Source organism: Heloderma suspectum, chromosome 5, assembly GCF_057233095.1.
Source record: "Heloderma suspectum isolate Gila_16-S chromosome 5, 16-S_ref, whole genome shotgun sequence".
NCBI classification, from domain to species: domain Eukaryota; kingdom Metazoa; phylum Chordata; class Lepidosauria; order Squamata; family Helodermatidae; genus Heloderma; species Heloderma suspectum.
In genome coordinates this window covers 130,283,703-130,297,903 of record NC_139462.1, presented here as the reverse complement: position 1 = coordinate 130,297,903, position 14,201 = coordinate 130,283,703, and the positions used below count along the sequence as shown (strand labels likewise).

Genomic DNA, 14,201 nt, shown 5'->3' with positions numbered 1-14,201 from the left:
ACCTAGGATCCTGACTAAGTCCTGGGCTGGATCTACACTTACTGCCTTTTTTCGCTTTCAATGAGGTTTCACCACCCGTCTTTCACACTACGCAATAGCCGCCTCAAATTGGAACCGGAATTTCCCACTTCCGTGCTCCCGCTTTTCAATAACCTAGTATCCCGGTATTTCCCCTTAATGTGCTCTGATTTTCTGCCTTTGCCACCATATCCAGTTGTAGTCCCCTCCCCTGCCTGTCCATATGCTGTGGTGTTTGTATTTCCCTCCTGTCCAGTCACAGCTCTTGATGGCCCCATGTCTTCTTCCGGCTACCAATCACATAGCTTCCTCAGCAGCCCCCATTTCCTCAGAACAAGCAAAGGGCTGGATGTGCTCACGCTGGTCTGATATTGGAAGCTAAGCAGGGTTGGTCCTGGTCAACGCTTGGATGGGAGACTGCCTGGGAATCAGGTTTCCTGCACTGAGCAGGGGGTTGTTGTATCCCTTCAAATGAGATTAAGTTTTACCCCCGCTCTGGATGTTGTTGTTTTTTAATTCAGGCGTTATCCTCGCAGAATTGGGGCTTCTCAGCGATTTTTTTTTTCTAATTGAGGCATGATCTTCAAGGCCTCGAAGCTGTGAAGCTTCCCAACTTTGAAGCTTCAAAGATCATGCCTCAATTAGAAAAAAAAAATCGCAGAAAAGCCCAGATTCTGCGAGGATAATGCCTGAATTAAAAAAAAAAACATCCAGAGCGGGGGATAGGAGGGAGTAAAACTTAGTCTCATTTGAGGGGATACAACAACCCCCTGCTCAATGCAGGAAGCCTGATTTCCAGGCGGTCGCCCATCCAACTACTGACCGGGGCCGACCCCGCTTAGCATCCGAGATAGACAAGCGCACGCAGGAAAACAGCAGGAAAACAGCACAGCACTTGAGTGTGAACCAAGCTTGCGCATTCGATGAAGCACTGCAACAGGGAAAATGGGTGAGTGTGAATAATCACGTTTTAATGCGAGAGCGTTTAACCCGACGGGACACTGAATTCATTGCGATGGCGAGCGCAATGTAGATCAGCCCCTCTTCCCTTGATGCCATCCATTTTTGGCTCCTATACTGGCAGAGATGTTGCTGGCATCAAGGTAGGTAGTGAAATGCTGTTGTAGATTCTTGATGCCACCATGGGCGTCTCTACACCAGCCTAAAATCCGGCATTTAAAACAGGGCTTTCTGCTTCCATTTTAAATGCAGGATCACAACTGACTCCCTTTACATGTGCTTCCTTTCCCCCCTCCCCTTCCCTCTCCTTCTCCCTGTATCTGAGTCTTCCATTATCTTTCGTTGGTCTCACTCCTCTTCTTGTCGCTTTAACTCTTTTCAAGGAGGAAACTGAAGCGGAACACAAGGGGGTAATTTGATAGCTCATTATCTGCAATCTATTTAAAAATGGAACAAAGGGTCACGGCAGGGTCACGACATCATGTAAAGATCCTGCACACTTCTGTGAAGGAGCAATCTCAATCGCAGGATAAAAGCTCCATGTATCTTTGAGGTCTGTCAGTGCAAGGGGACTTAGTTGGTATTCTATACTCATACTGTTAGGATAATTATTATTTCTAATAAATCAAGAAAGCATTATAAGAGATGTTGGATGTAAAATATTATTTTGAAAGCATTTTTTTTTTACTATTCTGGATCTTATTATCTACAATGGAAAGGCCAAAGATGTTATTCATATCACTCTGAGGCATGGGTAAATTGTTTGGATCACTAGTTGCATCCCACCAAGCTCCTGATTTCCCCTGAATTTCTAAGTTAATAGAGGGCACCCCAGAAAGATTCCTCCTCTTTAGTATGAGAGTAGTCTTAAGTGTTTCCTGGGGTATTCATAAAGGCAGAGCCTTAAGAAGGTGGGAGGACAGTGCTACAGAAATGGCAGGACTGCTTTCTGTTCAGGAAATGTTTTACCAGAAAGTCTTCTTCCTCTGACCTTCATACCATTTTACGTTGGGCTGTCTTTCTGTTTTCCAGAGTATAGCCATATTGTGTTCTTGCCATTTTCATTTGTAAGCCTGATGGCGGGCCTCTCTCTCTCATTTTATTGGCATGAGCTACTTTGAGAGACAACAACAGTCTGTAAAGCACTATTAAATGCAGATGAAGAAGGTGATTATTAATGATGATGATGTCATTCATACAGCAGGTTAATGTGTTCTAATGCCAACATTTATTGTATACAATAGATTGATGTGTACTTTTGTCAACAGTTAAAATTTAGACTTAAAATTATGGTTTCGTTTTTAATGTTTCATTGTATCTTTTGTATCTTACAGTACTGAAGCAACTATTATCTCAGGGACAAAGCTGGCGGCACAGGTCTGTGAGGAGATCCAAAGGGATGTAGAATCTTGGCTCACCCTTGGAAACAAGCGGCCTCATCTCACTGTTGTCTTAGTAGGAGACAACCCAGCTAGTCACACATATGTAAGGAATAAAGTAAAAGCTGCAGCAGCTGTAGGTATGCCTTTCTGAAAATCCAAAATAGCTTTTTTACAGTGCCAGCTTTTTAGACGCAATACATTGGATTTTTGTAATGTACGCAATATTTTACTTGCACCCTATTTTTTTTAAATCCTCCTAAATGAAATAGAGCTTTTATCTTAATTTTTAATATTTTAAACAAGCAAATAAGTGTGCATTTATTTAACTATTCTATCTGTTGAACAATATTAAATAGAAATGTGGAACTACAGAAATGCTACTGAAATGTGGAACTGCACAATTTGAGTTTTGTCTCACTTGAATAAGATAGGACAAAATGATTTTGTTGAGGACATTGTTTTGTGTGTTGTTTTTTAGGCATTTCTAGTGACATAATACTGAGGCCCAAGGATATTTCTCAAGAAGAGCTTTTAGACCTGACTTCCAAATTAAACAAGGATTCAAGAGTCAGCGGTATATTAGTCCAGTTACCTCTGCCAGGTAATGCCGTACTATTTTATATAACATCACAAGGTTGAGTTGTTGTGTGGGCAAAATTAATGAGCAAAATTAATTGCAGTTAGCTTACTATGCACACTGCTGAAAAAGAAGAGATGTATAAATAACCAAATTCTTCAAGACTGTGTTGGCCCTATTGGTATTTATTTCTGCAATGATGCTTCTTGTTTTTTTTTAAATCTTACATCACATTGCTTACTTTTTGAATCTAAACATGCCTAGCTCAGATTGGTTAGCAAATGATTTTATCTGCAAAATGTTTGGTAGTTTGGCAAACACATCACTCCAGGCTGGTTCCATGAGGTCAGTGTTTGGAAAAACAAATTCCCTTACCATCTGGAACAGCTCTGTTAGATGAATCGCACAGATGCAATGGTGACAGAGGAGAAAGCTTTCTTTGCTCCAGTCACTACTAAAGCTTGCAGTGAAGTCTGTGCAGTGCTCAGTTAAATGCAGCCAGAATTTTTGCAACTTGCATTATACCCCAGTTTGTCACACCCTAGCATTGGATCTATAACCTGATTTTGACCCATCTTGCAAGACATTTTGCAGTTTAACATTGTTTGGGTCTGCGTTAGCATGGATGAACAAAATTTATAATACAGACCTGGGCCTGTTTCTACCTCCAGTACTGACCTTAAATTTAAAAAAAGCTGAAAGATTGGATTTTCAGGATTTATCTCAAACTACTGTTTCTGGGGGTAATCATGACCATGCATATTCCAGTGTCCCTTTTTATTCACATGCTTGCAGGTTTGAATAAGAGAAAAGTATTGACCACATGGTGGCAGTGTAACACAAACCTGGCCAGACCTAAGTAAGATTGGCTGCCTGCACATCAGATAGTTAACAAGCTTTATTCCTCATCTGACAACATCCTGGGCAACTCTTACAGCAGATGTGGCTTAAGGATTCTTCCTGTGGCCTAAGGATCCCTCTGACAAGTACATAGCAGTGGCTGTAAAGAGAAGTGTTGCAGCCTGAGTAGCATTGCTCTGAGCGTTAGTCATCAACTTGAAGTTTGTGAGAGCAATCTACATGTAGGCTGAGGAAGCCATGTTGTTGGGCCTGACTATTCTCAAGGCAATAAAAGGCGCCTTGAAGAAAGTTGCTTTGTATGCTGCACTATTGCCAGACTTATCCTTGGATGTGATCTGTCAGCTCCAAAGCCATGATTTCCAATATCATAGCCTGAATGAATGTATGGCTCTGTCACTATGGACCCAGTTACAAGTGATGGATACCCCTAAGCTCTTTGATGAGGCCTTAGATGTGGTTCTTTTGAAACCAAAGATAAGAAGGCAGCTCTTCGATCTGCTAAGAGAGATGAAAAAAGAACAAGCCCTTCAGCCCTTTTACTCTATCTGGGTTCCAGAGAAACTCAGTATGCTCAATCGGTTCTCTCAACGCACTACAAGAGAAGTAACCAGGAAACAGATATAATAAAGGGAGCGTAAAATCAAACAACACGTGGGAATTTCGATTTTTAAAAACAAACAAATAAAAATTAATTTAACACAAGAAGAGTTATATGTTATTATTATTCATTAATGCTTGGTCCTAACTTCCTTACCTACTCTACCCCCTTCTAAAATCCTATACACAGACCCCACTAACTAGATGTTGCTTCCATGGTCCCCAAGCTTCCATACCAGGAGGAGGTCATGAATCAGGTCAGCATGATGACCCCCATTTCCACCAAACTGGAGGCTGCATGAGGCTGATGGCTGGGCGACTGACCGTGGGGATGAACATTTCAACCCCCAGTATGGTCATGATTACGATGGATGCCAGCCTCACTGGTTGGGGGATGCATATGCTGAATCAGAATACCAGGAGCAGGAGTGAAGCTCAGAGGAGCATCAGGTGGCTGGAGCTAGGGGCCATCAGGTTGGCTTTCCTGGCCTTCTAGGAAGGGATCTTAGACTGTCATGTTCTCTTCCAGGCAGACAGTGTGTCAGCGGGGGGGGGGGGGGAGAGAGAGAGAGAGAGGTGTGCAAAAACCCCCCTTATGTACGCCTCCATATAAATAGTGGAGGCGTACATAAGGGAGCATGCACTGTTGATCTCTCTGCAGTGACATTTTCAGAGAGCCATCAAGATGGAATATCGGGCAGGGATAATAAACACACTGGAGGAGCTGGATGGTCAAGCAGGAGTCCAAATGATTACTTCTGATGGATCCGTTTGCTACAGCTTTGAACATACAGGTTCAGAGATTCATCTTGGAGTCTGAGTGCACAGAAGCAGAGGGGAATGAATGTCCTGGACAAAGACTGGCTGGACAGCCTACTGTAGAACTTCCCATTCATTAAGAAGATATATGAGCTCAGGGGGTTGAAGTTGTCTTAATCACTCTGCACTGACCCAGATGGCAGTGATTTCTGGAGTTGATAACATCCACCTAGCCATGTTACCAAATCAAGGATCTTGTGCTGCAAGCCTAGTTCTTTCCCTCAGCCACAAAAGTTCCAACTGATGGCAAGGAAGCTGAGGAGAAATGGCTAAAGCATTTAGCTGTCTAGATGTAGTTCTGCTTCCCCTCTTGTCTAATAGAGTGTATATGGCACCACCTGGAAATCCTTCATCAAGTGGTGTGTTAAGGTAAGCCAACAGGTGGCTTGGAAGTCTAGAATCCACAGAGAGCCTTGCAGGCCAACCCAACAACTTTAGTTGCCAGCCCCACTCTCCAGGCAAGCCCTCCCAACCCCCCGTCAGCCTCCCCTAATAAGACTGGTCAGTAGCACAGTGCTAGTCACAGGTGCCCCAAGCCTTTCCTGTTACCCGTCATTGGATTGGATACAGACTAAAATAGGTTATTTCGATGGGAACAAAATGCAACTCATTTAAGTCACGACTACCTTGTCCCATTAATTTCAACGGGACCCAAGTTCAGTAGCTTGGTCTGCATCCAGCTGTGTGCTTTCACATTTGGTGAGTTCTGTTTTATTCAGTTTATTCTGAGGCTTAGCCATATGACATTCTTTCAGTTCAATACAACATGATTGGAAGTGTGCTTCTGCTCTTTCCAGTCTGGGAGATTGGGAACCTCTCCCTGGTGAAAGTGCCAATTCGCAAGCAGGTCTTTCCTCCTCCTGCATGGGAATGGCTATCCTTGGAGGATCACGAATGCTGCCCTTCCTCTCCTAAGAACAGGAATTCACAATAAGAAATCCCACTTTTCTATCATAAATATGGGATCTCATTATCCCTGAGTATGGAAACCTAACACACCACTTGCGTGTCTCTTAGCCTCTATAAATGTTTAAACTTATCTTTAAAAATTGACAAAGTAAGTTGAGCAAGATAAGTAAGTATTATCATACTGGTAGTACTACCAGATTATCATACTGGTTGTTGTTCAGTCGTTCAGTCGTGTCCGACTCTTCGTGACCCCATGGACCATAGCACACCAGGTCTTCCTGTCCTACGCTCTCTCCCGGAGCGTGCTCAAGTCCATATTCATTGCATCAGTGATGCTATCTAGCCATCTCATCCTCTGCCGTCCCCTTCTCCTTTTGCCTTCAGTCTTTCCCAGCATATATAAAATTATGTTTTCCAGATCACATTGATGAAAGGACTGTGTGCAGCACTGTTGCACCTGAAAAGGATGTGGATGGATTCCATATTTTCAATATTGGACGACTGTGTCTTGACCAACCTTCCGTTATACCTGCCACTGCTGCTGCTGTTTGGGAAATAATAAAGAGAACAGGTAACCAAATTATGTATGAAGCTGATGGAGGATTAATACATTGTGGAAAATATTTCAAAGAAATGTGATATCAAATGAGATACCATAGGGTCCTAGAATGTTAAAATTCCAGACTGCTTCGATAAAAATCATAACTGAAATGGGATATATTTTAAAATTTGGATTTGCACTGCAGTTTGTTGCACTGAAGGTGCTGGTCCATCTAGGCTCATTTATAATGTAATTGTGATTGTATTGCACTTGGAAAAGAGAAGCAATTCGTAGTTAAACAGTTTTTTCTAGACCTAGAGTGTTTCTACGCTAACATCCTTTAGCACTGCTGAGGCATCACTGTTCCAGATGACACTTACTATCTTGTTATTTCTATCATGCTGTCCACATGGCAAAGAGGGGGAAGTGCATCTTCTCAAATGGGGGGAAGAAACCATTTCCTGTTTGTTTTTAATTTAGCAATGTAATTTCAGGCTAGTGCACCAACATATGTTTGAAAGAAATGTGTAGTATGTAGGAAGAAAAGAAGGGGGGATCTCCCAGGTTTTGTCCTGAGTGCTTCATGGCACCAGACTTGGGCTAGTGCAGAGATGTGGAGCTTTGTCTTAATGGAGGAAAAGTCTATGTGTGTGTGAAGGTTTGAGGCCTACAGAGGCAAGGTAAAAAGGTCAGGCCTAGGGCTTCTTCACACAGGGCTTTTATCCTGCTATAGAGATGGCTTACTCACAGAAGTTTGCAGGTCCTGTACACGACAAAGCCCTCCTCCAAGGAACCTCCCACTCTTTGTGAGCTCTGTTGTGTTGTTTTCCATGACAACAAAAGTCCGGCATTTTCCCTCCTCCCACCATGGAGTCGATATAAATGAGAGTATACTGTTCAAAGTCGCTTTTATTGCAAATAAAACAACAGCGCCACCTAGTGGCTTTGTAATGAAACACATAGAAGTTGCGGGGGGGGGGGGTTAAGCCACATGGAAAGGACCTGATCTAATCCCACAACGATTCCAGAAGCAGAAGCCCCGGTAAATTGCAGGATTTTTAGCCTTGTGTGATGAAGCCCGTAGAAGCCTGGAGGCATTTTTTGTTGGGAGGGGGTATCCTTGAGAGGAGGAGTTTCATTTTCCTGAGTTAGGTTTCATTTCTTCAGGCCTGAGATGGTACTTTTGGTTTGGGGGAAGGAGGGGGTAAAAAGGGAGAGAGAGACAGAGAGAGAGACAGAGACAGAGGGAAACCAGAGTGTGAAGAGTGAGCAGGAAGAAGAAGTAGCCCTGAGAAGGCGTAAGTGCAGCTAGGGTAGAGGAACTTGCATTTTAGAAACCTTTATTTTCTCCTAATGCCTTTTATATCACTCAGCTCTATTCTGTAAATGCCTTTAGTTGTAACTGGCTTGCTTTAAATTTACCAGTAAACTGTTGTGGTTAACACCCAGGTGTCGGAAGAGTCAATCACCCCACGTCTACAGTCTAAACCCCACATTAGTGGGAAGGGGAAGTTTAAAAGAAGGAAGGTGGGACTCTTAAGGAGGAAAGAGATCCTTAAGGAGTTGTTCAGGGGGTCTGGGTCATAAGGGGAACCCCAACGGTGTGGGAGTTGGGAGTGACGAGCCAGGAAATCCATTCTGCTGTAGAAGGAGGGTAACACTGCAGGCTCCCTCCTTGGCGATTGCTGCCATGACGGAGCCAGCCCCAAGCCCCAGAGATGGTTATGGGGCGAGGAGAGAGTATCCCAAGCTGGAGAAGGGACTGGCTGCTGGATAGAAACTTGTGGTGTGGTGTGGTGTGGTGCTGCTTGACTCCCGAGACCATAAAACCTAGGCACCTGAAACTTGGCATGCATTCTAAGGGGATGCTATGGGTGGGCACCTCAGGGGGATTTCATTTTTAAAACACATTAATAAATTTGAATTGAATGTGTCTGTGTGTTTGAGTCACTAAATGACAGGCATCCCTAGACAGTGTGTAGCTCTGCAGTGGATACTAGTTTGAAGCCGGGGGAATGCAAGACAAAGGGACGGAGTTATACACCTTCCCCCTCTCCCTTGTTGTGGGGCAGCCACCCCCTTCGGGGAGCGAATTGGGCAGTCACTTCCCTCAGTGGGCTATCGGGGTGCACCGTGGCAGAAACTGTGCCTAGGGCTTCCAGCTTCCGTGGCTTCATGCAGAACGGGTTGGGTGCAATGTGGCCAGCTCTAACAACTGCATGATGTTGCTTGAAGGCATTGCTGTATCAGATGAAGGGCTATTTCAACCCATGCAAAGCTAGGTCTGTTCGCTAGTTTAATTATAAAAAGACACCAGGCAAGGAAGTTGCTGGCACACCGCATACCCAGTTCCTTTTAAACATAGTGGAATGGCAGTTAGTCAAAAAGATGAAACGATAACGATAAGGCAGTCTGTACGTGAGGAGATTGTACTGTTGAACAGTCCTTTCTCCAAAATAAAAATAAATCTCATTTTCTGAGTTCCAAAAAGAAATGGAACAGCACGGTGAAAATGCAGGGTAACAGCGGTAGGTTAACAGTGTTATGTAGATGCCCTGTAAAAACTGAGTGAATGAAAAGTGGCAGATCTAGAATAAGTAGCTACAAAAAGGAAGTAGAGCTGCAAAAATAAACTCTGATTTAAAGTCTGGCTTTTATATAAGATGTGTTTTTTCAGGATGTCATTTTCTTTGAGCTATTGCATTTAAAAGCTCATGCCATAATATAAGAACATTAGAAGAGCCATGTTGGATCAGACCAAGGGTCCATCTATTCCAGCATTCTGTTCACACCAACTGCTTGTGGGAATAGAGATGTAAAATTTCCAGAAATTTTGAAGCTATGGGAAAAAAGCAGGTTTTTTCCTTGTTGAAAAAAACAGATAATTTGTGGGAAATGGCAAAAAAAAAAAAAAATTAGCACTCTTTACAGTTCTAAAGTCACTTTGTTGCTTTAGGACAGCCTTACCCAACCTGCTGCCTTCCATATACTCTGGACTTCAGCTCTTGCCAGCCTCAGGCAGGATAGCCAGTGGTCAGGAATGCTGGCCATTGTAGTCCAAAACATCTGTAGGGCACCAGTTTGAGGAAGTCTGCTTTTGGAATGTAAAGCAGCCTTAATGTTCTGGGGAGAGCAATCCTGTGGGACCAAGACAGCATCTTGGGGCCATAGGATTGTCTGGTTTCCTGGCAAGATTTCGGAGATGGGGCTCCAACCTTGGAGCCAGGAAACCCCTCCCCCTTGTAGCTGGTGCAGAGAGAACCATGCCAGTTACCTCTCCGCGCTTGGAAAACAGTGCATGGAGCTGGGGAAAAGGGGGGCGTTCCTGGGGGCAGGGAGGGGAGGAGACCAGGGCAGCTGTGGTATGCCGTTTCCTATGGCTGCCCCAGCCCCCTTCCCTAACCCCTCCAAGGTGCCGCTGCTAGACGGGCAGAGCCTCTGCTCTTCTTCTGCCCTTGGCAGCCTCTGAGTTTGGAGGCCGCCAACTCTCTTGATAGGATTGCACCCTAAAGTTATATTACATATAACTAGGTTTGCTCATAAAATTATTATATTTGAAAACTTTAAAAAGTGAACTCAGTAAATGTGTAAGTATTGTCTGAATAAACTATACTTTTAAAATTTAATATACCAAGCATGATAGTTTTATGAGCAAACCAAATTATACATAACATATTTTAGGTTCCTAGTTTATTTCTGAACAGAGGGAACTTCTGCAAGTAGTCCCTGAAGAATCTGAAGCATCCTAGAAGAAGCAGGAAGAACTGGAGGCAGAGGAAGACAAGTCCAGAAACTCAGGACTCTGTAGAACAAAACCACACTGTCAAGAATGTTCATTTCTTCCATATTATAATGTGGTGACTCTTCTCACATTTTGGGAAACTGACCATGACGTGGGGCATTTCAAAATGTCTATCAATAAAAGATCAATAATTTTAATAAGGAATGGAAGAAATAACTGCTGAGGATCTTATGGAGAGGATTAAAAAAACATTTTCCACACAGCTTCATTATTTCCGGACATTTTACATCTCTAGTTTTTCTATAAAGTCTGCTTATTACATAGTTTTTAGAAATCATTTTAGGGGGATTAAAGGCTTGGTAACAATATATAAATTGTTGTTGTTCAGTCGTTCAGTCATGTCCGACTCTTCGTGACCCCATGGACCATAGTTATTTATTTTTGTACAGGCCCATGATGGGAAATATATGGCACCAGTGGCACTGGAAAGTTTGGGACCAAATTTATAGAATTTCAGCGCATTTTTTAAAAAATTCCAATTAACACTGTCAAAAGCTTTATATGTATCCAGTGCCACCAGAGCTATAGGTAGTTTGTTTTGTTTACAATAACCCATCAAGCTAAAAAAAACCTCTTCTAATTGGATCAGAAATATGTCTGGTATAAAACCAAATTGATCTGCATTAATTAATTTTTCTATTTAATTTGTAATTCTATTATTCAACACTAGGCAAAGATTTTATTATCTGTGTTTAATAAGCAGATTGGCCAATCAGAATTGGGTTTTAATGGGTTTTCCCTGGTTTGATTAAGAGTGCTATGCATGACTTTTTCAATGTTTCTGGGAGTGGGAAAATGAAATTCCAGAATTTCATTAAATAATTCATGTAATTGGGGGATTAAAGTATTTTTAAATTTCTTGAAAAATTCAGCAGTATATCCATCTACACCTGGTGATTGCTGTGTTTTTAGGTTTGAGATCATATCTTTTATTTCATCAACTGAGATTCTTTCCTCCAGCATTAAAATATCTTGTAAAATCATTTCGTTTACTTTAGCTTTTTTTCTGACATTCTTCTAACTTAATCTGATCTATATTAATAGTTTTATAAATGTTTTTTTAATTACAAATTCTTTTATTTTGGATAAATCAAATACCCAAATAACCTTCTGAATTCTTTATGGCTACATTTTTATTCTTGATTCTGCAATTTCTGATCCTATTGGCTAATAATTTGGATCCTTTCCCTTCAAATTCATAATATTTTTGTTTAAGGTATAACAAGGTAATCATTGTCTTATTATATCTAATTTATCCAATTCTTTGCATTTTTGTTCTAATTCTTTCCTAATTTTGATTGATCCGTACTGTCTGTATCTTATCAGTAAGTTTTTGAATGTCTAAATTGAAGCTTGCTGTTTGTGCTTTGTTTTCTTGTTCTACTTAATTCTTGTATGCATATTCCACGGATTACATCTTTTAGTGTTTCCCATCAAAGTATGGAGGAAATACCTTCCAATGTGTTCTCTTTTATATACAGTTCTAAATTTTCCTGTATTTTTTCCTATTTGATTCAGTTGCTAATAAGGTTGGATGGAGTTACCATGTCAGTAAAAGTACCTCTTTAGACCCCTCAATTAACTGTATGTTTAGTGTTGGATGATCCATGACCTTAATTATATTAATTGTAGTCTTGTTCACATTAGATAATTCTCCTTCTGATATTAGGATAGCATCAGTTCTTAAGTAAATATCATGCACTTTTGAGTAAAAAGTATAACTATAGTCATTTGGATTCTATTCTCCCCACGCTTCCCTTAGCCTGTGGTTCTGAAATATCCTGAAAGCTTTCTTTGCATTTTGTTTTACAAATTGTCTTGATGAATGTAGTGTACTTTTTTCCTTATTCTCCAGTTTTCTGGGATCCACCCCTTGGAGTTCAGGTCTCTCCCTACTTTAGTTGTGTTGGCAGTAGAAAAATTTCTCAGCTTTTTAAGTATGTTGTTTATAAAGTTAAGTTGCCCAGCACTTGGTGCATATATTGAAGCTAAAGTATACTATTTTGGTTTAGTTTCCATTCTATGACAATACAGTGACTTCTAGTGTCTCTTTGAATTTTTTGTAATTTAAAATCAATATCAGATCGGATTAAATGAGCTATGCCTCGTGCCTTATTAGTTCCTGTGCACCATAGATTTGTACAAGGGCAGTATGATAGTGGCAGTTTTATCTTTGATTCCTAATTGCCTAATATGGAATTTGACCTTTTCACAGTACCTGCACACTTGGTTGACATTTTCATCAAACTGTCCACCACAACTGCAAAATCTCTTTTTTTGGTCAGTCAACTCAGGTCCCATCACCATACACGTGAAGTTGGGAATTTTTGCCCCAAAATGGATCACTTTACACTTGCTTGCATTGAAGTATCTTTGCTGTATTGTTAGGGATGGTGGAGAATTCCACCACGGACTCCAATGAGGCCGGATTCGGAGTCCGTGGCGGAACGGAAGACTTATCCCCACCTCTGCGCAGAATCCTCTTTGGCTCCGGATTGCCAGCGATACAGCTGCCATGCCATATCGCTGGCTGAAGGGGACTGACTGCAGACGCAAATGGCGTCCAGGATGCTATTTGCGGCCGTAAGGCCTTAGTTTAAGGTAAATGCAGCCGTAAATGGACGTCCCTGCATCCCTGCTTTTACGTGATAGGCTACGTAAATATTTGCATAGCCTATCGTGTTAATGAAAAGCACGACAGCAAATGGCGTCCCAGACGCCATTTACATCCACAGTCAGTAGCCCTGTTCAGCCAGTGATACAGCATGGCAGCCGTATTGCTGGCACTTCGGAGCTGGCTGGCGGCTCCGCGGAATCGCCATGGAGCAGAGCTGGCCAAAGAGGATTCCAGGGGGAGGAACGGATCGCCTCCCCCCCCTGCAGACCCCCCCCCCGGACTGGCAGGTAGGGGATTCGTACTTCCCTATGTATTGTAGTAGTGTTAGTCAACTAAAAGAGGGGAATTTGAGAGGTTAACCATGTCACTCTGTCATAGTTTCCACAGTGGAAAAGCACAAATGTTTCCAAAAGGAAAGTTATGCGTAATAGCTAGATCAAACATTTTCAAAATTGAAAAATCAAAAGCTTCTTATTTTGCATGTATGATGAACTATATTCGAAATGATTTTGGTTATTTTTACTCATTCTATAAGGAATACAAACATTTGGAAGAAATGTTGTTGTAGCTGGAAGATCGAAGAATGTTGGAATGCCTATTTCAATGCTTTTACATACTGATGGAAGACATGAAAGGCCTGGAGGTACATTGAAGAACATTCTGATTTGTTGTGATGAAACTCTCAACACAGAGAGAAGGGAGGGAGCAAAGGAAGGCAAAATAGTTCATTTACCACTTACATTCATAACAGGATTGAAAATACTTGGAACTTGGAGTAGGCCCCATCCTGACACTCAGGTAGTTGGATAGCAATCTGCATTCCTGATATTTTTTCCACTATCTGCTTTGCAAAAGAATGCTTTACTCTGATATCTCTTAGGGGAGGGGTAGGCAATTTGTGGCCCTCCAGATGTTTTGGCTTACAGTTCCCAGCAGACCTAGCCAGCATAATCAAAGACGAGGGATCAAGTTGTAGGCCAAGGCATTTGGAAGGCCACAAGTTGCCAACCCCCGCCTAGGGACGTATCCCTTCTTTCTATTTTGTACTCTTTTACCTGTCCAGATTTCATGACAAATGTCAGCTGTTTTTACAGAATCAAATGGACATTAGGACTAGG

At 42.0% G+C, this 14,201-nt stretch overlaps 1 protein-coding gene across 1 annotated transcript in view; it reads left to right on the top strand.

Moving 5' to 3' along the window:
* The window catches only part of MTHFD2L (methylenetetrahydrofolate dehydrogenase (NADP+ dependent) 2 like), a 63,429-nt gene that overhangs the window by 14,259 nt on the left and 34,969 nt on the right, over positions 1–14,201 (top strand). Inside the window, exons 2-5 of the mRNA XM_084859792.1 lie at positions 2,313–2,497; positions 2,839–2,961; positions 6,542–6,694; positions 13,619–13,726. Coding sequence (XP_084715918.1) covers positions 2,313–2,497; positions 2,839–2,961; positions 6,542–6,694; positions 13,619–13,726 — 569 coding nt within the window. The remainder of the gene's footprint in view (positions 1–2,312; positions 2,498–2,838; positions 2,962–6,541; positions 6,695–13,618; positions 13,727–14,201) is intronic.